This window comes from Phacochoerus africanus, chromosome 5, assembly GCF_016906955.1.
Source record: "Phacochoerus africanus isolate WHEZ1 chromosome 5, ROS_Pafr_v1, whole genome shotgun sequence".
NCBI lineage: Eukaryota > Metazoa > Chordata > Mammalia > Artiodactyla > Suidae > Phacochoerus > Phacochoerus africanus.
The window spans coordinates 72,381,585-72,405,986 of NC_062548.1; the positions used below are offsets into that span (position 1 = coordinate 72,381,585).

Genomic DNA, 24,402 nt, shown 5'->3' on the forward strand with positions numbered 1-24,402 from the left:
TGTGCAAATAAGTCAATGTTAAGTGGTCTGGGAGATCGAAGCAACAGGAAGGATTATGAAGACCAGACTGATCCAGAGAAGCCCCCAGCATCAAGAAGGGTAGGAGTTGGGTTGGTTCCAGAAGAAAGGAGAGCATCACAAGAGCGTGGTAAGAACAGAGAAGACATAGTGTTGGTCTCACTACCTTCCTGTGTAGTAGTTGTAATTCAGCCTCTGCTCTTTGCAGTACAATGGAACAGAGGTGAGCAAATTTTAAGAGGCCAGGTAGTAAATATTTTAGGTTTTGCAGGCTCGATGCTCTCTGCCACAACTACTCTCCTCAGCTACAGAAGCATGAAAGTACTTATCAATACTTAAATGAATGTGCACGGTTGTGTTCCAAGGAAATCTTACTTATAGACACTGAAATTCGAATTTCACCTAATCTTCCCATGTCATGAAATAATATTCTTCTTGATTTTTTTCAACCTTTTAAAGATGTAAAAACCATTCTTAACTCAGAAATCATATGAAAACAGGTGGTGAACTGATTGGACCTGTGGATAGTAGTTTGGTCCCTGCGGTGGAGAGCAAGAGTGTGATGTCCATGGAATTGGGGGACCTGGATCATCCAGTCTGGCTTAACCCCTTCAGTGACTTACCTTTGCACTTCAAGTGAAGGTCAAGCTCCCGAGAGCATGGCCTGCAGCACCCCAAAGGCTGAGGCCCCTGCCCACATCTCACACCCTTTGATCCTTCCAGCCCAGTTACGAAAGCCTTTTCTTGGCTCCTCTGGGGTGCCCAGACCATTTGGACCTCCAGGTCTTGTGCTTACACTTGTCTCCGCATGGGCTATTCACCTTGCATCCCTTACGTGGCTGCCTTGCCCTTCAGGTCACCTCCTCAGATAGTCCTTTGAGTGTGAGCCCCTCTCTTTTCTGTATCACCTCCATTTGGTTCCTTTAAGAACATGATGCATTTATGGTTTTATATTTATTCGTTAGTGTATTTGTTTGTACTCTATCATCCCCTCTGTGCTTGAAGCTTCTCAATGGCAGAGACCATGTCTTTTTACTTCACCACTGTGTCCCCAGATCATAGCACAAAGTAGGGGTTCATTAACAATTGAGTGGGTGAATGAATGAGGCCCAGCAGCAACCACATGGCTCTTTCTTTCACTTGTTGCTCACCCATAACCAAAGGTGCTACCTCAACACAGGGCTGGTCTCCAACCTGAACATGTCCCTTTGCATGTGATATACATGCAACTTTTATAAAGCCAAAACCTACATGACTCAACATCTAAAAGGAGTCAAGGTCAGGAACGCAAGGCAAAACCAGGCAAAAGTAATAATACAGCAATTCCATTAAAAAGTACCCCAAATAATTGTCCACTGTGATAACTACCAAAAAATTCTCCATCTTTGCTTACCCCCTCCTGTCATATCCCACCACTACTCCCCTTATACTAACCTTCTTTGACTGAAACCTCCTTTCACGTGAACTTTCCAGTCTTTTTCTTATAGATCAGCTTAGCTTTTTCTTCCGGTAACAAAGACCTCTTTTTCTGTAAGAGGAGAAGATTGCCTAAAAGATGGTCCATAAATTATTAGATTCTCTTTGGCCAACTTGGGAAGGTACAAAAATCTGTCATCATTCCCTCATTAAAATGTTTCTCCTCTCACATATGACGCACAGCAAACTTCAACTTGACTAATGCAATCTTCCTGATAATTTCTGTGAGACACAAATTTCATTGCTCAGTTTGTTCATGGAAACTATAGACGGACGGCCTGTGTGGCTCAGAGTATAATAGTCTATTGTCTATGCTGAGAAACTTTGGCTAAAGAACAGAAAGTAAAGTGTTTGTATTTCCCACGTAGTTCAGCCAACTGAGAGATTGGAGGCTCAGGGTTTAAGACAGAAAAAAAACTGTGGAAATACAAAAATGAATCAAGATGTAAACTGGAATCCAAAACTAATCCACATTCCAAGTCACCCATGTAGACAAATTGAATTCTCGCTCTGGTATTTTAAGCTATACTCTTTTCCCAATAAATTATCTGCATTATTAAATGCTGTGAATAATTTTTGTGCTTAATGTATGTGCTCACTCTTGAAAATTGTGTTTTCCCTGCTCCAAGTGACATTTATCTATTCTTCTTTCAAGCTCATCTAAACAGAAAAAATGGAAATGAAAAGGCTGAAATGAGAAAATAACAGATTTGTCTTCTATTCCCATTTCAACCCTGATGACTTTAACAAAGAAATTACCTTCCCTGTACCTTAATTTTTCAGTTTAAGATGGGGTTAGCAATAATCGTGTCTTACCCCAAGCCCCAGAAGTAATGACATGAAGTCAAATCTACTTTCCAGAAATGCCTTTACAAGGAAACTACTGCACATAGAAAATATGAAATTTCTACATCTTCTACAAGCCAGTGGCTCTTTATGTTGTACCAAACTTGAGAAACTAGGTGTCATTAGAAGACTATGTCAGAAGACAAGAAAAATGGCCACTGTATCTGACCATTTGTTAGTGGTTGTCATGCCAAGAATTGTCTTGTGAAGAGGCAATACCTTGGGGCATAGCAAGAAAAGTGGGCACCCAGCCTGAGGGCTGTGAGTCTGTGCATTTAATCCAGACCTGGAGACATGAATGGTCATTAGTCACAGACTATTATAACTAAGATTATTTTGATTATTTTAAGTGTTTTTCAGATGCCAGGGATCAGAGTATAAAAACACCCACTTTTATAGGCAACTTATGTCAGAAAATGTTCACTGATACCAATTAGCACCATTCAATGCAGTTTTAAACAATATCCCACCAAAAATAGCAGTATTTTAGATGCTCAACAGAATGGTAAAGTACAAGCTTCAGTTCTGCTGCAGGTGTCCAAGTCCTCCTTGGCTCCATTTTCATCACAGGCTGCAGCAGCCAAGGCAGAAGTTCATCCTAGATCTGTTCCTTGTTACTTATACAGCAAGGAGTATTCCACTCAGTGACAGTCAGCTAAGCCAACCTCAAAGTGAATATAACACATAGAGTTAAGGCTCTCTAGAGATACATGCACTCATCAATGTCCATTGAAACTCAAAGAAAACAAATCACAGATAAAATGCAGGTTTGCAAAGCCATGTTGATGAAGACTGGGCAAAGGTACATACTGGAAAATGACACCATGATATTGTATGGGGTTGGGAGGTGGGGTGTCCAGTATACAATTCATTCAAGCACATAAAATGCATGCGGTTTTATTGATGGGTTACTCAAATACCACTCACCTGCATGAGCACTAAGTGATTCAGGGGCCAGATGCAGTTTGGCGCCACCTAGTGGCACTGTCTGTTCAGACAGCAATCCCTTGTGACTGGGATTTCCAGAAGTACCCTGGAGATTCCAGGAATATCCACACAATTGGATGTAGATTTAATGTCATCTGCCAGACTGAAAAGAATGACTAGGGAGCACAGTACTGCTCAGAGGACTCTGTCTCTGACTCTCTGCTTCCTGGGACAGAGACTTCCTCTTCACCACATCTCTTATCCCAATGAAAAGTAATGGAACTTTGAGGCCACCACTACCTCTGGCCAGCCCGCTTGGCTGCAGTCTGGAAGCCAGTCCTCCTCATTCATTTCCTCAAAACCCCAAAACATAGGGTTTTGGGTGAGGCATATTTTGCAGAATGAGTAGAGAAATCAGAGAATTACAGAATAGGACAGTTTTCTTTCTTTCCTTTCTTTCTTTCTTTCTTTCTTTCTTTCTTTCTTTCTTTCTTTCTTTCTTTCTTTCTTTCTTTCTCTCTCTCTCTCTCTCTCTCTCTCTCTCTCTCTCTCTCTCTTTCTTTCTTTCTTTCTTTCTTTCTTTCTTTCTTTCTCTCTTTCTCTCTTTCTTTCTTTCCTTTGTCTTTTCTAGGGCCGCTCCCGTGGCATATGGAGGTTCCCAGGCTAGAGGTCCAATTGGAGCTGTAGCTGCTGGCCTACACCAGAGTCACAGCAACACGAGATCCGAGCCACATCTGCAACCTACACCACAGCTCATGGCAACGCTGGATCCTTAACCCACTGAGCAAAGCCAGGGATCAAACCCGCAACCTCATGGTTCCTAGTCGGATTCGTTAACCACTGAGCCACGACAGGAACTCCTTTTTCAATTTTATTTTTCCTACTTTCTTGAATTTACTCTTAATACTATTGTTCCTTGTAGTACATTAAGCAATCCAAACCATAGGAAAATTTCTTGCTAGCTGTGTCCTTTTACAAGTCCTTGCTAGCAAACAAAAGTTCGCAATCTCGCAATCTCTCTCTCTTCCCTCTCCCTCTCTTTCTCTTGCTTAATTTCTCATTTTTGCCGTTCCTTCTTGTTACCTGCAGTCTTGATATTTTTCTTCCTCACAGACACCAATTTGGCATTTTTCACCCTATCCTAAATTGAGCTTCTGGCCTATCTTTTCTTATCCCCAAATACAATAAGATCCTCAGCCAAAGCAACCATCATCTAATTTGTCCTCCTCTCTCAGATATATGAAGCCGGCAGAAACTTTGTATTTCATGTTTTTTTTTCTTTAACATATCCACCAGATAAAAATTTTAGGCATGATTATTAGCCACTTGCCTAAATCCATGCCTTTGTCCTACCCCTAAACAGACTTGAAGGAGGAGGGATGCAGGTGAGGGAGCTTTCTTTATGCAGGAGTCCAGTGTTTAAATATTTCTTATTAGAGCATTTCCAAACTCTGGAGCCATTCCTGCAACACATCTTCTATAAGACCTTTCTCTTTCCCTGAGAGCCTTGACCAAGAAAGTATCTGAAACAAGGACATAAGTCCCTGGGCTGATCAATAGCATCCACCACTAAACTTCACCATGAGAGTCCATGCTGGGGTGGACCAGTGAATTAACCATCTGATATCTTCTGGGAAGTTGCAAGTCTGATTGCAAACAACTGAAACCATCTCCCGACCTTCTTCTTAAGATGTTACAGGAATGTAGATCATTTATTTTTTGAAACTAAGTAAAGTAATAATAGATTTGTACTGCCATAAGATTAAAAATGTACTACAAAACCATGGAAATTGAGATGGAGGGGAGCAGATACCAGAAAAAAAGGGATAGAGTCAGGAAACAGAGCAAAGGCTCAGAAAAAGAGCCCTGTGAGTGTATAAGCTAGAAGTGCAATTTCAAATCAACAGGGAAAGGATGGCGTATCCAATCATGGTACTTGGAAAACTAAACAATTGTTGGGAAAAGGACATTTGGAGACTTTTCTCATAATTCTCACCAAAGTAGATCCCTGAAAGACCGAATAGTTGAATGCAAATAAATAAATAACCTAGGAGAAAGGATAGGTGAATGTTCTCATGACTTTGATATGAAAAACACATTTTAAGTATAATATAATAGAAGCCATAAAAAGTTCTTAGAAATTAATAAGGACAACATGAACTCCCTAAAGTAGAATTGAGTAAATTTTACAAGTGGTCAATTCAAAAAGGAAGAAATGGCGATGACTAAATAGCATAATTATAAACTTTCAATTTACAATCACTTGAGAATATTAAATGTAAAATAGAGGACCATGTAGAAACTATCCTATTGTCAAAGACAATTAAAAAAAAAACAAAAAAACAACAACAACAACAAAAAACCTCCCAAACCACTGCTGGTGGTATAAACTGGCATATATTTTCTGAAAAGTGAAAATATATACCAAACCTTTAAAAGTACTTTAACTTAATTCTGATTGACTAATCCTTGGGAAATAAGAAATAGAGCAAAGGTATATAGTTGAGGGTGTTAATTATAATTAACTTAAATATCAAGAGTTTTGATATTTTGATATTATTTAAATACCAAAACACTATAAATAACTCAGAGGTTCAAATTAGAAGCCTGGCTAAGTAACCATGTTGCTCCTCCATAAAATGGAATATTATTACAGCCATGAGAAGTTTTGTTATAGAAATGTATTTACTGACATAGAAAGATGACTTGGTGTTCTTTTTTAAAAGGCACTTATGTATATAGAAATATGAGCATGTGTGTAGAGAAGATATTAATCAATTTTATTAATTTCATTTCTATGTGATAGGATTATAGAAACTTGTGAAGTGTTTCTTTTTTCTTTTTGTAAGAGAAAAAATATAAGCAAGTTCTTCATGTAAATTTTATTTTATTTTATTTATTTTGGTACCTCAGAAGCAGTCTGGATCTCTCTGAGGGCAGCCAGACCATCACAACCCACACCCCAAGCACTGAGGCCCTTGGGGGCAATGGTATAGGAGCTAGGAGAGGAAAGAGCATGCACTTAAAAGGAACAGAGTCAGATTGGACTCAACCTTCAGGACTTCTGCTCCAGCAACTTAGAGCCTGACCCTACAACTGATGGGGCAGTGATAGCCACTGAGCCTAGGGGAAGCCTTGCCTCATCTGGCTCTGGCCGAAGCCTCTCCATCTCCAGCCCCACCTCTTACCAAGGTGATAGCTGCCAGCACACCCTAAGGATGACATGACTTGTATTCACATCAAATTTAACTCTCTGACCAAAGCCACTGGGAGAGGCAGACTATATAGGAACACTGCCACACAAGGACAAACCTTGAACACTGTAATAGGTAACTCTTTCACTTAATTTCAAAGAGTCAGAGAAAGATAAGCAAAATGAGAAGAGTCGGGGTTGAGGACTGGCATATGCACACTGAGGTATATGGAATGATTGGCCAAAGGGGACTTTCTATAGCGCACAGAGAACTCTACCCACTATTCTGTGATAATCTATGTGGGAAAAGAATCCAAGAGAATGGATATGTGTATATGTATGATTAGGTCACTTTGTTGTACAGCAGAAATTCTAACAGTCTTGAAAATTAACTATACTTCAATAAAACCTAGAAAAATACAATAAAACAAAATGTGTACGGAATCGCAAAGGACCCTGACTAGCAAAAACATTTGTGATCAAGAAGAACAAAACTGAAGAAATAATGCTTCCTCACTTCAGCCTGTGTTACAAAGCTACTGGCTACATTCACCTGTGGGTGGCAAAAACTCCACACTAAAATGGTATGGTACTGGCACAAAAACAGATAGAACAATGAAACCAATTAAGAGCCCAAAAAAAAACCCATGCACATAGGTCAATTAGTCTATGACACAGGAGGCAAGAATATACTACTGGGAAAAGACAATTTCTTCAGTAAGTAGTGCCAGGAAAACTGGACTGCTACACATAAGAAAATGAAATCAGGGGGAAATACCTAAATATAAGGCTAGAAACCATAAAACTCATAGAAGAAAACGTGGGCCAAACACTCTTTGACATAAATTATAAAAATATTTTTTTCTGCATCTGTCTCCTAATGCAAAAGAAACAAAAGTAAAAATAAACAAATGGGACCTAATTAAACTTAAAAGCTCTCGTACAGAAAAGGAAACCATAGGCAAAATGAAAGACAATCTACTGAATGGGAGAAAATATTTGCAAATGATATAACTGGTAAGGGTTTAATATCCAAAATGTATAAACAGGTCATTCATCTAAATACACACACATACCAAAAAATCTATTAAAAAATGGGCAGAGAGCCTGAATAGACATATTTCCAAAGAAAACGTACAGATGGCTAACAGGCACATGAAAATATACTTAACATTGCTCATGCTCAGAGAAATGCAAATAAAACTACAGTGAAATAACACCTCACACATATCAGAATGGCTATGATCAAAAAGTCTACAGGGGTTCCCATTGTGGCTCAGAGGAAACAAATCCGACTAGGACCATACGGTGGCGGGTTCTATCTCTGGCCTCGTTCAGTGGGTCAAGGATCCGGTGTTGCCGTGAGCTGTGGTGTAAGTCACAAACATGACTGGGATCTGGCTTTGCAGTGGCTGTGGCGTAGGCTGGCGGCTACAGCTCCAATTTGACCCCTAGCCTGGGAAACTCCATGTGCTGTGGGTGAGGCCCTAAAGAAAGACCAAAAAAAAAAAAAAAGTCTACAAATAACAAATATTGGCAAGGATGCATAGAAAAGGGAGCCCTTGAACACTGCTGATGGGGCTGTAAATTGGTCCAGCTATTATGGGAAACAGAATTGCAGTCTCTCGAAAAACAAAAAATAGGTGTTCCTGTCATGGCTTAGCAGTTAACAAACCCGACTAGTATCCATGAGGACTTGGGTTCGATCCCTGGCCTCACTCAGTGGGTTAAGGATGTGGCATTGCTGTGAGCTGTGGTGTAGGTCACAGACACAACTGGGACCTGACGTTGTAGTGGCTGTGGTGTAGGCCAGCAGCTACAGCTCTGATTGGACCCCTAGCCTGGGAATCTCCATATGCTGTGGGTGCGGCCCTAAAAAGACAAAAGTAAACAACAAAAAGAATCAGATGGGCTGAGCTCAAGATAGCATCAGCCCTGACTGTGAAGAGAATTTAGTCTCATAAAGGACATGATGGGACTCCGCGGCAAGGGTCTACGGTGAGAACTTGTGGTAAGGAAAGGAAGGTTACACAGCTTGGGAAGGGGTGGGGGGCTGAATCCCATGACTGAGTGATTGTGGCAGAGCCAATTATAGGGGAAGGGAAAAATGAGAACAATGAGAGAAGACAGTTTGGGTCTCATGACCAGGTAAGTGCAACAACAGGAATTGACATACTGGTTGCTGGTAATCTTTTTAGGTGGTTAATCTTTGCAGGTAGCTGTTTCCCTCTAGACCGTTGTCCCTTGCTATCCAACTCTAATGGCCACATTCCCAGGGAGGGGATATCTTCCATTCTTCTGGGAGCCTATCAGTATGGCATTTACATATGTGATAAAATATATATAATGTAAAATGATAAATTTTACAATGTTGTGCAAGCGTTACCACTATCCATTTGAAGAACTTTTTTAGCACCCCGGATTCTGTACCTATTAAACAATAACTCCCATCCCCATCCCTCAGCCACTGGTAAACTCTGTTCTATTTTCTGTCTCTGTGAATTTGCCTATTCTAGGTATTTCAAATAAGTGGAGTCATGCAATATTTGTCCCTTTGTATTTGGCTTATTCATTTCACATCATGTTTGCAGAGTTCATCCATTTTGTAGTACATACCAGAATTTCATTTTTTAAGGCTAAGTAATATTCCATTTTACATATATACCACTTTTTGTGTATCCATTCTTCTACTGAGGGGTATTTGAGTTGTTTCCACCTCTTGGCTGCTGTGAATATTGTTGCTGTGAACATTGATGCATCTGTGTTTGTTTGTGTTCCCACTTTCAATGCTGGGTGTATGTCTAGAGGTAGAATTGCTAAGCCATATTCCTATGTTATATTTATTTATTCAATTTCTTTTTCTTTTCTTTTTTCTTTAGGGCCACACCCATGGCATGTGGAAGTTCCCAGGTTAGGGGTCCAATCGGAGCTGTAGCCACTGGCCTATGCCAGAGCCATAGCAATGCCAGATCCGTTCCAAGTCTGTGACCTACACCACAGCTCACGGCAATGCTGGATCCTCAACCCACTGAGCAAGGCCAGGGATCGAACCTGCAGCCTCATGGGTACTAGTCAGATTCGTTCCTGCTGAGCCACGACAGGAACTCTGATATTCCTATGTTATTTTTAATTATCCCTATCAGAGGATGGACAAGCTAATGCTCTATCTATCTCTAGTATATTTTAATTGAAATTAAATCCATACTTTTTATTACTCTCAAATGAATAACAAACTTATTTTTCCTTCTTTCAAAAGAGAGGTTGAGGAGTTCCCGTCATGGTGCAGTGGAAACAAATCCACTTAGGAACCATGAGGTTTTGAGGGTTCAATCCATGGCCTCGCTCAGTGGGTTAAGGGTTAAGGATCCGGCATTGCTGTGAGCTGATCTGCTGACTGAGATCCAGCGTTTCTGTGGCTGTGGTGTAGGCTGGCAGCTGTAGCTCCCATTCGACCCCTAGCCTGGGAACCTCCATATGCCACAGGTGAGGCCCTAAAAAGCAAAAAAAAAAAAAAAAAAAAAAAAAAAGTTGATAAATTATGTTTACTGACTCAGCACTCTGTTTTAGAGTATCAATTTTATTCTTTTTTTTTACTCAGGCCAAAAGATCAGGACACGATTTCCATTGAAAAGATGGTTGATGACTCATAGTTCCCAAGAGGGAGGAGCACAACACCCCATACAGGGTCACAGGCAGAAAGCATGGGGAAGCTGGAGGAAATTATTTTATTGTGTTTTTGAGGGAAGGAATTGGTGAGGCAGGGAAAGCAGGCTTAGGATTGTCTAATTTGAATCATTCCAGTGAGCATCCATGTAGGGGCTGCCCCCTAGCTGTCTGAGGTGGCCCTGGGGTGCTTAGGGCAAGGGGATGTGTCCCTTGGTGTTAAGAACCCCAAGAAAGCAGACAGATGGAGGGTAGGGGCCCTGGGTTGTTTGGTTTGCATATAAAGGCCCTCTAGCAGGAGTCAACCCTAAGAATTTGCCATCCCTGGGCAGGCAGTCCCTCCTAGATTATCAGGAATATCTGATATGTCAAAGCATCAGATGCAAAAACTAGAACATGTGGCTAATACCCACTGAGGTGAAGTCATTAAATCTCAAAGAACAACGAATTCCAACAGGCTTGCAGGCCTTGGATCTGAAAAGATGGTTCTCAATGGTAGCTGTATTTCAGAATAACTTGAGAATTTTTTAAACTCTAATTTCCTGCTCTCATACTCATGGCCAGTTACATGAACATCTGACACTGATCATTTTAAAAGCTCCCTTGATGATTTGCATGTGACTCTGAGCTTGAGAACCACTGGTCCAAGGCAGTGTTTTCTCGGAGTCAACCAGAATTAATAGCAGCAAGTATCACTTGGGAACTTGTTATAAATGTAAATCTGACAATTATGGAGTGAGTGGTCCAATCACCTCCTTTATTCTAGAGAATATACTTCTGTTAATGCAGCCTAACTTTGCATTTTTCTTGGAGGGAGAGGAAAGTAAGATTGAACTTAACATTAACTAACACTGACATAGGTAAGCAATGAATTCAGTTCCCTCTCAACAATGTTTATTCTTCTCTTTTCATTCTGAACAGGAATCTCCATTGTGGAAAAAGTCCAGAAGAGAAACATAGGTTGAAGAGATTTGCTTTCTCTACTTTATCCATTAATATATCACCCACCCATCCAATGCAGGTGGCTAGCCTTATCATCCAAGCTTATTAATGGCAAATGCTGAGAAAGGTAGCTGTCAAGTCTTGACCAACCCCGTTATGTCTTGAACTGACCCCTCCCATTCACTTTGTTGCAGGTACCACATCTGTGTGACTGTGCTGATCTACTTCCTGCCCCTGCTGGTGATAGGTTATGCATACACCGTAGTGGGAATCACACTGTGGGCCAGCGAGATCCCTGGGGACTCCTCTGACCGTTACCACGAGCAAGTCTCTGCCAAGCGCAAGGTGAGCAAAAGGCAGGCAACACTTAACCCACCCTGGCACAGGTGACAGACTGGCAATCTTATGAGCCCCCAGAACTTCAGGAGGTCCAGAGTCAGCAGGCACAGAACATCCCTGGGTCCAGGAACAGTAGAAGGGAAGGGAGGAAAGAGGACAGGAAGGAAGAGATCTTTCCTCAAGGTATTTGTAACCCACGCCTACCTGTACAGGCAGGAGCTATCTCACTCCCGCCTTCGGACTAAGTGAAAACTGTCAAGTCTTTGAAACACAAACACACATATTTAACTACAAAAGCATTGACGAGTTACTCAGTACTGTTTTATTATTAAAGTTTGACAAAATAATACATCACTTGGTTCAAACATCAAAGAGAAACTAAAAGAAACCAAATTATGGTGATGGAGAACAGACTAGGAGTTGCCAGGGCTAGTACTGGGGGAAGAATTTGCCTATAAAAGGATGGTATGAGTGAGTTTCTATGTGATTATGGAGCAATTTTGTATCCTGATTTTGATTTTTTTAACTTCTCTCTGCATATGATAAAATTTTATAGAAAATTGCATGTAAAAACTGGCAAAATACAAGTGCAATCTATAAGTTAGTTAATAGTGCTGTGCTGTCATTGGTTTCCTGATTTTGATTATGTGGCATAGTTACGTAAGATGATATTGTTGGGAGAAGCTGTGTGATGAGTTGCTGGGAACTCTGTACTATTTTTGTAACTTCCTGGGAGTCTTAAATTATTTGCCAATTAAAAGCAGAAAAAAAAAAAAAACGGATTACATACTTATGGTTGCCAAGGGGAGGGAGAGGGACTGGGATGGACTGGGAGTTTGGTGCTACATTTAGAATGCATAAGCAATGAGGTCCTGCTGTACCGCACAGGGGACTATATCCAATCATTTCTTATAGAACATGGTAGAAGATAGTATGAGACAAAGAATGTATATATGTGTACGACTGGGTCACTTTGCTGTACAGCAGAAATTGACAGAACATTGTCAATCAACTACACTTTAATTTAAAAAAATTTTGTCAAAAAAATACATTGACTCTTACCATGAAAGGTCCCCTCCTTTCTAGGTCCTCCCTCTACCTAGTTACCAAATGTGAATGCATACACATACACAGACACACACACACACACACCAACACGCACTATGGTAATCACTGTTGATTGTTATTAATCCTTCCAGATATTGTAATGTATTTATAAACTGTATAAATATATGTTCTTTTCTTTTTAATACAAACGGTAAATACAACTCTTCTTCCCCACATTTTTATACTTAAGAGTATCCACAAAATCAAATATAGAAAGAGCTTTCTCATTCTTTTTTTTTTTTTCCTCTTTTGGTAACTCTTTGCCTAGTATTTCATTGTGTGGATGCTAGATAGTTTTTATTTTTTTATTGAAGTATTGTTGACTTACAGTATTACATTAGTTTCAGGTATATTACATAATGACTTAACATTTGCATACACTGTGAAATTATGAGCACAATAAACCTAGTAACCATCTGTCCCTATACAAAGTTAAAATATTACTGGCCATATTCCCAATGCTACCTATTACATCCCTATGACTTATTTATTACATAACTGGAGATTTGTACCTATTAATCCCCTTCACCCATTTCACCCACACCCATTCCTCTCCATTCTGGCAATGACCCATTTATTCTCTATGAATTTGCTTCTGTTTTGTGTTTGTTCTGTTTTTTTAAGATTCCAAATATAAGTTAAACCATGTGTTATTTGACTTTAGCTTAGGACAATACCCTCTGTATACATCTATCTTGTCCCAAATGACAAGATTTCATTTTTATGGCCAGGTAGTATTCCCTTGTACATATATAATACATCTTCTATACCCATTCTTCTATCAGTGGACAGTTAGGTTGCTTCTATATCTTGGCTATTATAAATAATGCTGATATAAACATTGGGTTGCATGTATCTTTTCAAATTAGTGATTTTGTTTTCTTAGGATAAATACCTACGAGTGGAGTTGCTAGATCATACGGTAGTTCTATTTTCAATTTGTTGAGGAATCTCTATACTGTTTTATGTTCCCACCAATACTTCACAAGGGTTCCCTTTTCTCCACATCCTCACCAACCCTCATTATTTGTTGTCTCTCTGATATAGCCATTCTGACAGATGTGAAGTGATATCTCACTGTGATTTTGATTTGCAGTTCTTCGTTGATGTTAAGTATCTTGACATGTGCCTTTTGGCCATCTGTAGGTCTTCTTTGGGAAACTATTCAGGTCCCTCCCCACTTTTTAAAGCAGTCATTTGGTTTTTTGATGTTGAGTTGTGTAAGTTCTTTGTATAGTTTGGATATTAACCCCCTATCAGTTATATAGTTTGCAAATATCTTCTCCCATTCAGTAGGTTGCCTTTTCGTTTTGTTTATAGCTTCCTTCACCATGCAAAACCTTTACATTTTGCTGTAGTTCCATTTGTTTTTGTTTGCTTTTTGCTTTGGTTTCCCTTCCATGAAGAGACAAAGCAAAAAAAAAAAAATTCTAAGACCAATGTCAAAAGGGTGCTTCTCAAGTTTTCTTCTGGAGTTTTTATGGAGTTTTTCTGGAGTTTTCAGTCTTTCATTTAAGTTTTTAATCCAGTTTGAGTTTAATTTTATATAGAATGTAACAATGTAATCCAGTTTGATTGTTTTGCATATAGCAGTCTGCTTTTCCCAACATCGCTGATGAAGAGGCTGTCTTTTCCCCCTCGTATATTCTTGCCTCCTTTGTTAGAGATTAATTGATCATAAGAGTGTGGGTTTATTTCTGGAATCTATATTCTGTTCTGTTGAGTTCTGTGTCTGTTTTTGTACCAGTACAATACAGTTTTGATTATTGTGGCTTTTAGTATAGTTTTTGAAATCAGGGAACATAATACCCCCAACATTGTTCTTCTTTCTCAAGATTGCTATTGTTATTTGGGGTCTTTTGTATTTCCACATAAATTAGAATTATTTGTTCTAGTTCTGTGAAATTGCCTTTGGTATTTTGATAGACTGCATTGAATCTGGTTTCCTGAGGCAGGTTTGTATCACTAGCAGCACCCGATCTGCACCAAAAAGAGCCAAGAGAGCCCTTAGGACAAGATAGATGTATACAGAGTGTATTGTCCTGCTGGAGCTGTGGGCTGCCTGGCTGGAGAAAAACACAAGCTACAGAGCACCTCCCAGTGGCCCTGCAAAGGCCTGCATTAATGGCACTCGTTCCATACCAAGTGAGACAAGGGAAGCCCATTAATCCACATTCCAATCCACAGTGGCAACAGAGAGCACTCCTACCAGCAGCCTGGCAGGGGGAGTGACCACCAGAAGCACACTTCCTCCAGCTACAGAGAAAGCCTGTTAGCAACAGTTAGGGAAAAGCCCCCTGCCCTTGGGGCTTTATTTTTTTATTTTTTTGCCTTATTCTAGGGCCGCTTCCCATGACATATGGAGGTTCCTAGGCTGGGGGTCGAATCGGAGCTGTAGCCTCTGGCCTACACCACAGCCACAGCAACGCGGGATCCGAGCCGAGTCTATGACCTACACCACAGCTCACGGGAACGCCAGATCCCTAACACACTGAGCAAGGCCAGGGATCAAACCCGCAACCTCATGGTTCCTAGTCAGATTTATTAACCACTGCGCCATGACAAGAACTCCCCCCTGGGGCTTTAGAGAGATATCCCTATAGTGGCCAAGCAAGGGGAGTGATAGCAGAATGGCGGCACCTGCCCCTACAGCTACAGAGCAGCCCCTAGAGCCTTCCCGACAAAGGGAGGGGTGTCAGGAGCAACTGCTGACATTGCAAGCTATAGGAAAATGTCCTGAAAGCTACCTAGTAGCAGGAGGGGTTTCAGAAGACACTGCTACCTCCACATGTTACAAAAGCAATCCTTTGAACTGTGAATCATTGCCACCTGCCTCACATACCCCATACCTAGCATCTACCCAGCTCCAGGAGAGGGAGTGTGATACCACTGCTCCCAACATGTGCTCTGGGTACATGTGAACAGACACCACTGCTGAGAACTCCAGGAGTGGGCACTGCTGCTGAATCTACGTACCTGCTGTCAAGGTGATAATAAACAGAAAGGTAGACATTTATGAGACAACAAAGTAGCTTTCAGACAAAGGAACAAGAAAAAACATACAAAAACCATTACATGATGAAGAGATAGGCAATCTACCTGAAAAAGAATTCAGAGTGATGATAGTAAAGATAATCCGAGATCCTGGAAAAAGAATGAAGACACAGCTCAAGTACTTAAAAGAAATGTTTAATAAAGAGATAGAGGATTTAAAGAGAAAGATGAATAGCACAATGTCTGAAATGAAAAATACACTAGAAGGAACCAATCGCAGGTTAATGGAGCCAGAAGAACAAGTAAGTGAGGTGGGAGATAGTGGTGGAAATCACTGCCATAAAAGGGAATAAGGAAAAAAAGAATGGGGAGTTCCCATCATGGTGCAGTGGAAACAAATCCAAGTAGGAAACATGAGGTTGTGGGTTTGATCCCTGGCCTCACTCAGTGGGTTAAGGATCCGGCATTGCTGTGAGCTATGGTATAGGTCACAGATGTGGCTTGGATCCTGCGTTGCTGTGGCTGTGGTGTAGGCCAGCAGGTGTAGCTCCCACTCAAACCCTAGCCTGGGAACTTACATATGCTGTGGGTGCAGACCCCCCCCCAAAAAAAAGAATGAAAAGAACTGAAGAGGGTCTAAGACCTCTGGGACAACTTTAAACATACAAACATTTGCATCATAGGCGTTCCAGAAGGAGAAGAGAAAGAAAAGGGGCCAGAGAAAATATTTGAAGAGATTATAGCTGAAATTTTCCCTAATATGGGAAAGGAAACACTCACTCAAGTTGAGGAAGCACATAGAATTCCATACAAAATAAGCAAAAGAAGAAACACAGTGAGACACAGACTAATCAAACTGACAAAAATTAAATACAAAGAAAAAATATTTAAAGCCACAAGGAAAAAGCAATCAATCACATCAAAGGGAACCCCATAAGGATATGAGCTGATTTTTTTAGCAGACACTCTACAAGCCAGAGGGAGAGGCAAGATATATTTGAGGTGATGAAGCAGAGGAACCTAGAACCAAGAATACTCTACCCATCAAAATTCTCATTCAGATTTGTGGAGAGATCAAAAGATTTATAGGTGTATTCTCTCTCTCTCTCTCTCTCTCTCTCTATATATATATATATAGAGATATAGATATACACATATATATGTATATATAGATATACACACACATATATACAATATATGTATATAGACAATGGAATACTATTTGGCCATTAAAAAGAACAAAGTAATGCAATTTGCAGCAACATGGATGGAACTAGAGACTCTCATACTAAATGAAGTAACTCAGAAAGAGAAAGACCAACCCCATATGATATCACATATGTGGAGTATAAAATATGGCATAAATGGTCTATCTACAAAACAGAAACAGATCATAGACATGGAGGGCAGACTTGTGTTTGCCAGAGGGGTGTGGAGAGAGGGGGACTGATGGAGAATCTGGGGTTGGTAGATGAAGACTATTACATTTAGAACAAATGAGTGATAGAGTCCTCCTGTACAGCACAGGGAACTGTATCCAGTCTCTTGGGTAAGAACCTGATGGAAAATTAAAAAAAAAAAAAAAAGCAGGTGTGTACAGGTAGCTGGGTCACTTTGCTGTACAGAAGAAATTTAAGGGACATTATCAATCGGTTATACTTTAATAAAAAATTTTTAAAAGATATATATCCCTCTTATCTAATGTGTCATTTAAGGTCAATTTTCCTTACTGATTTTTTGGTCTGGATGGTTTGTTGATTTAACTAGCTTAAGTTTCCTGTGTTAGTGTTGCTTTCTCCCTTTATGTTTTTTAAAATTTTCTTTATATATGGGTTCTCCAATGTTGAATGCTTATATATTTGCAATCATTATATCTTCTTCTTGGCTAAATTCCTTGATCATTATGTAATGTCTTTCTTTGTCCCTTATTAAGAGTCTTTGTCTGATGTAACTATTGCTATCTTAGCTTTTTTTTTTTTCACTTCCTTTTGCATGGAATAAGTTGCTCCATCTCTTTGCTTTCAGTCTGTGTATCTTTAGATCTAAAAACAAGTTTCTTGGGAGTTCCTGTTGTGGCTCAGTTGCTAACAGATCCGACTGGGAACCATGAGGTTGCAGGTTCGATCCCTGGCCTTGCTCAGTGGGTTCAGGATCCAGCATTGCCATGAGCTGTGGTGTAGGTCACAGACACAGCTCGGATCCCACGTTGCTATGGCTCTGGCGTAGGCTGTCGGCTACAGCTCCGATTAGACCCCTAGCCTGGGAACCTCCATATGCCGCGGGAACGGCCCTAGAAAAGACAAAAAGACAAAAAATAAATAAATAAATATAAATAAAAAAAATATAAAATAAATAAAAATAAGTCTCTTGTAGGCATCATATATGTAGGCCTTGTTTTTTTATGCATTCTGCCACTTTACATCTATTTATTGGAGCACTTAATTTATTTATATTTGTAATTATTATTGATAGCCATGCACTTATAGAGATTTAGTAAAATATTTTTGGTTGTTTGGTAGTTCTTTTTCATCCTTCTTATTTTCTCTCTTCCCTGTGATTTAACATCTGCCTTTAATGTTATGTTTGGATTCCTTTCTCTTTTTTCGTGTGTATCTATTATAGATTTTTGATTTGTGGTTATCACAAGGTTTATATATAGCAGCCTATATATAAATATACATATGTGAGTATTTTAAGTTGGTGACCACTTAAGTCTAACCACCTTTTATTTTTACTCCCCTCCCCCTCATAGTTAATGTTTTCTAATTTAGTTTAATTTAATATTGGAGCATAGTCGATTTACAAAGTTGTGTTAGTTTCAGGTGTAGAGAAGAGTGGGTTCGGTTATAAATATGCATACATCCATTCTTCTTCAGATTATTTTCCCATATAGCTTATTACATAATATTGAGTAGAGTTCCTTGTGCTATACAGTGTGTCCTTCTTGATTATTTACTTTATATACAGTAGTGTGTATATGTTTTTTTTAATTACTCAAATGAATTTATCACATGTGTGGTTGTATAATGATCATAACAATCTGATTTCACAGGGTTCCCATCCTACAGCCCAAGCACATCCCCCCACCCCCCAAACTGTCTCCTCCGGAGACCATAAGGTTTTTAATGTCTGTGAGTCAGTATCTTTCTGTTCTGCAAAAGAGTTAAGTCTGTTCTTTTTTCAGATTCCACATGTCAGTGAAAGCATTTGATGTTGGTGTCTCATTGTATGGCTGACTTCACTTAGCAGGATAGTTTCTAAGTCCATCCATGTTGCTAAAAATGCCAGTATTTCATTCTTTTTAAGGCTGAGTAATATTCCATTGTGTATATGTACCACATCTTCTGGATCCACTCCTCTGTCAAAGGACATTTAGGTTGTTTCCATGTCTTGGCTATTGAAAATAGTGCTGCAATGAACATTGGAGTACATGTGTCTTTGTGAGTCACGGTTTTCTCTGGGTAGATGCCCAGGAGTGGGATTGCTGGATCAAATGGTAGTTCTATGTTTAGTTTTCTGAGGCATCTCCATACTGCTTTCCACAGTGGTTGCACCCATTTACAATCCCACCATCAGTGTACTAGGGTTCTTTTTTCTCCACACCCTCTCTAGCACTTATTTTTTGCAGACGTTTTGATGATGGCCATTCTGGCTGGTGTAAGGTGGTACCTCATCGTGGTTTTGATTTGCATTTCTCTAATAATGAGTGATGTTGAACATCTTTTCATGTGTTTCTCAGCCATCTGTATGTCTTCTTTGGAGAACTTTCTGTTTACATCTTCTGCCCATTTTTTGATGGGGTTGTTTTTTTGGTATGGAGCTGCAAAAGTTGTTTATAAATTTTGGAGATTAATCCCTTGTCAGTCTATTCACTTGCAAAGATTTTCTCCCATTCTGTGGGTTGTCTTTTTGTGTTGTTTAGGGTTTCCTTTTCTGTGCAGAAATTTTGAAGTTTGATTAGGTCTCATTTGTTTATTTTTGTTTTTACTGTCATTATTCTAAGAGGTGGATCTGAGAAGATGTTGCTGTCATTTATGTCGGAGAGTGTTTGGCCTATGTTTTCCTCTAAGAGTTTTGTAGTGTCTGGTCTTATACCTAGGTTCTTTAATCCATTTCGAGTTTATTTTTGTGGAGGGTGTTAGGGAGTGTTCTAATTTCATTCTTTTACACGTGGCTGTCCGGTTTTCCCAGCACCACTTATTGAACAAGCTGTCCTTTCTCCATTGTATACCCTTGCCTCCTTTGTCATATATTAGTTGGCTATAGTTGCATGGGTTTAATTCTGTGCTTTCTATCCTGTTCCACTGATCTATATTTCTGTCTTGGTGCCAGTACCATATGGTTTTGATGACTGTTGCTTTGTAGTATAGTCTGAAGTCAGGGAGCCTGATTCCTCCAGCTCCATTTTTCTTTTTCAGGATGTCTTTGGCTATTCTGAGTCTTTTGTGCTTCCAAACAAACTTTAAAATATTCCATTCGAGTTCTGTGAAAAATGTCCTTGGCAATTTGATAGGGACTGCACTGAATCTGTAGATTGCCTTAGGTAGTATAGTCATTTTGATAATATTAACTCTTCCAATCCGCGAGCATGGTATATCTTTCCATCTATTTGTGTCATCTTTGATTTCCTTCATCAGTGGCTTGTAGTTTTCAGAGTACAGGTCTTTTGTCTCTTTAGGTAGGTTTACTCCTAGGTATTTTATTCTTTTGGATGTGATGGTTAACAGGATTGCTTCCCTAATTTCTTTTTCTGCTCTTTCATTGTTAGTGTATAGAAATGCCATCGATTTCTGTGTATTAATTTTGTATCCTGCGACTTTGCCAAATTCGTGGATGAGCTCTAACAGTTTTCTGGTAGAGTCTTTAGGATTCTCTAGGTATAGTATCATGTCATTGCAAATAGTGATAGTTTTACTTCTTCCTTTCCAATTTCGATTCCTTTTATTTCTTTTACTTCTCTGATTGCCATGGCTAGGACTTCCAAAACTATGTTGAAGAGTAGTGGCAAGAGTGGGCATCCTTGTCTTATTCCTGATCTCAGTGGGAATTCTTTCAGCTTTTCACCATTGAGAATGATGTTTGCTGTGGGTTTGTCATATATGGCCTTTATTATGTTGAGATAGGTTCCCGTTATGCCCACTTTCTGGAGGTTTTTATCAGAAATGGGTATTGGATTTTGTCAAAGGCTTTTTCCATATGAGAGGACCATATGGTTTTTATTCTTCAGTTTGTTAATGTGGTGTATCACACTGATGGATTTGTGGATATTGAAGAACCCTTGCATCCCTGGGATAAATCCCACTTGATCATGATGTACAATCCTTTTAATGTATTGTTGGATGCAGTTTGCTAGTATTTTGTTGAGAATTTTTGCATCGATGTTCATCAGTGAAATTGGCCTGTAGTTTTCTTTTTTTGTGGTGTCTTTGTCTGGTTTTGGTATCAGGGTGATGGTGGCCTCATAGAATGAGTTTAGGAGTATCCCTTCCTCTGCAATTTTTTGAAATAGTTTCAGAAGGATAGGTGTTAGCTCTTCTCTAAATGTTTGATAGAATTCACCTGTGAAGCCATCTGGTCCTGGACTTTTGTTTGTTGGAAGTTTTTTAATCCCAGTTTCCATTTCAGTTCTTGTGATGGGTCTATTCATCTTTTCTATTTCATCTTGGTTTAGTCTTGGAAGATTGTACTTTTCTAAGAATTTGTCCTTTTCTTCTATTTTTCCATTTTATTGGCATATAGTTGCATATAGTAGTCTCTTATGATCCTTTGTATTTCTGTGGTGTCCGTTGTTACTTCTCCTTTTTCATTTCTAATTTTATTGATTTGCGTCCTCTCTCTTTTTTGCTTGATAAGTCTGGCTAGGGGTTTATCAATTTTGTTGATCTTTTCAAAGAACCAGCTTTTTGTTTCATTGATGTTTTCTATGGTTTTCTTTGCTTCTATTTCATTGATTTCTGCTCTGATCTTTATGATTTCTTTCCTTCGACTAACTTTAGGTCTTGTCTGTTCTTCTCTCTTGAGCTGCTTTAGATGTAAAATTAGCTTGTTTATTTGAGCTTCTTGTTTCCTGAGGTGGGCTTGTATTGCTATAAACTTTCCTCTTAGAACGGCTTTTGCTCCATCCCATAGGTTTTGGAGTGTCGTATCTTTGTTGTCATTGCTGCTAGGTATTTTTTAATTTCCTCTTTGATTTCTTCAGTGATCCATTGGTTGTTTAGTAGCATGTTGTTGAGTCTCCACATGTTTGTGTTTTTTGCAGTGTTTTTCCTTGTTGTTGATTTCCGGTAGTATAGCGTTGTGGTTGGAAAAGATGCTTGATATGATTTTAATTTTCTTAAAGTTACCGAGGTTGGATTTGTAGCCCAGGATATGATCAATCTTAGAGAATGTTCCATGTGCACTTGAGAAAAATGTGTATTCTGTTGCTTTTGGATGAAATGTCCCATAAATATCTATTAAGTCCATCTGGTTTAATGCTTCATTCAGGGCCTGTGTTTCCTTATTGATTTTCTGTCTGGTTGATCTGTCCATTGCTGTAAGTGGGGTGTTAAAGTCCCCCACTATAATTGTGTTATTGTCAGTTTGTCCTTTTAAGGTTGTAGGCAGTTGCCTTATATATTGTGGTGAACCTGTGCTGGGTGTGTAGATATTTAAAATTGTTATATCATCTTCTTGGATTGATCCTTTGATCATTATGTAATGTCCTTCTTTGTCCCTTAAAATGTTCTTCATTTTAAAGTCTATTTGGCCTGATATGAGTATTGCTACTCCAGCTTTCTTTTGATACCCGTTTGCATGAAATATTTTCTTCCATCCTCTCCCTTTCAATTTGTTTGTGTCCCTAGAAGTGAAGTGGGTCTCTTGAAGACAGCATATATATGGGTCTTGTTGTTGTATCCATTCAGCCAGTCTGTGTTTTTGGGTTGGGGCGTTTAGTCCATTAACATTTAAGGCAATTATTGATATGTATGTTCTTATTGTCATTTTATTAATTGCCTTGGGTTTGTTTTTGTTGCTCTTTTTTCTTTCCTTCTTCTCTTGTTCTTTTCTGCCTATAGAAGTTCCTTTAGTATTTGTTGTAAGGCTGGTTTAGTGTTGCTGAATTCCCTCAGCTTTTGCTTATCTGTGAAGGTTTTGATTTCTCCTTCAGATCTGAATGAGAGCCTTGCTGGGTAGAGTAATCTTGGTTGGAGGTTTTTTCCTTGCATTTGTGTTAAGTATATCATGCCACTCCCTTCTGGCCTGCAGAGTTGCTGCTGAAAAATCTGCCAATAACCTTATTGGGGTTCCCTTGTATGTTACTTGTTTCTTTTGCCTAGCTGCTTTCAAGATTTTCTCTTTGTCTTCAATTTTGGTCGTTTTGATTAGGTTTTAATTTTAGTCAGTTTGTATGTGCCTCAGGGTGTTCCTCCTGGGCTTTATTTTATATGGTACTTGTTGTGCTTCCTGGATTTGAGTGAGTGATTCCTTGCCCATGTTAGGGAAGTTCTCGGCTATTACCTCTTAGAATATATTTTCTGACTCCTTCTCTCTCTCTCCTTCTTCTGGCAGCCCTATAATACGGATGTTGGTGTGTTTAACATTGTCCCAGAGTTCTCTGAGACTCTCTTCATTTCTTTTCAGTCTTTTTTCTCTTTTCTGCTCCACATCCGTAATTTCCACTAATCTGTCCTCCACCTCATTCTTCTGCCTCCTGTATTCTTTTTTTTTTTTTTTGTCTTTTTGCCTTTTCTAGGGCTGCTCCTGCAGCATATGGAGGTTCCCAGGCTAGGGGTTTAATCGGAGCTATAGCCATCGGCTTATGCCAGAGCCACAGCAATGTGGGATCTGAGCTGTTTCTGCAACCTACACCACAGCTCATGGCAATGCAGGATCCTTAACCCAACGAGCAAGGCCAGGGATCGAACCCACAACCTCATGGTTCCTAGTCAGATTCGTTAACCACTGCACCACCACAGGAACTCCTGCCTCCTGTATTCTGCTGTTGGCTGCTTCTAGCGAATTTTTTATTTCAGTTATTGTATTTTGCATCTCTTCTTGTTTAAGGTTTATATCTTGTATCTCTTTGGTCAGTGTTTCCTGTAAGTTATCCATCTTTGCCTCCAGCTTATTTCCAAAGTCTTGCATCAACAGTCTAAAGTCTTTTTCCTGGAGGCTAAGAATCTCCTCCTTGCTTAGCTGTTTTTCTGGCGTTTTTCCTTTCTCCCTCATCTGAGTTATAGTTCTCTGCCTTTTCATTTTTATAGGTTTTTGGTGTGGTGACCTTTTTAAGGATAATAGAGTTGTAGCCTCTCTTACTTCAATGTCTGCCCCCTGTGGCTGAAGTCAGTATGGGGGGCTTGCTGTAGGCTTCCTGATGGGAGGGGCTGATGCCTGCCCACTGGTAGGTGGAGCTGATTCTAATCCCTCTGGTGGGTGGGGCTTAGTCTCTGGATGGGATTAGAGACAGCTGTGTGCCTGAGGGGTCTTTAGGTAGCCAGTTTACTGAGGGGCAGGGCTGTGATCCCACCTGGATTGTTGTTTGCCCTGGGGCTTCTCAGCACTGACTGACGGGTGGGGCCGGATTTTCCCAAAATGGCCCCCTCCAAAGAAAGGCAGCTGCTGAATATTCCTGAGAGATTTGCTTTCAATATCCTTCCCTCACAGCAAGCCACATTCACCCCTGTTTTCCCAGGATGTCCTCCAAGAACTGCAGTCAGGTTTGACCTAGATTCCTATGGAGACCTCACTCTTCCCTGGGACCCAGTGTATGTGAAAGTCTTGTGCACCTTTTAAGAATGGGGTCTCCATTTCCCCTAGTCCCGTGGAGCCCCTGAGCACAAGCCCCACTGGCCTTCAATGTCAGATGCTCCAGGGCTCTTTCTCCCATGCCAGATCCCCACACGAGAGAGTTTGAT

The 24,402-nt window shown here is 39.9% G+C and overlaps 1 protein-coding gene across 1 annotated transcript in view; it reads left to right on the top strand.

Moving 5' to 3' along the window:
- The window catches only part of TACR1 (tachykinin receptor 1), a 181,479-nt gene that overhangs the window by 149,016 nt on the left and 8,061 nt on the right, over positions 1-24,402 (top strand). The window contains exon 3 of the mRNA XM_047781670.1: positions 11,260-11,410. Coding sequence (XP_047637626.1) covers positions 11,260-11,410 — 151 coding nt within the window. The remainder of the gene's footprint in view (positions 1-11,259; positions 11,411-24,402) is intronic.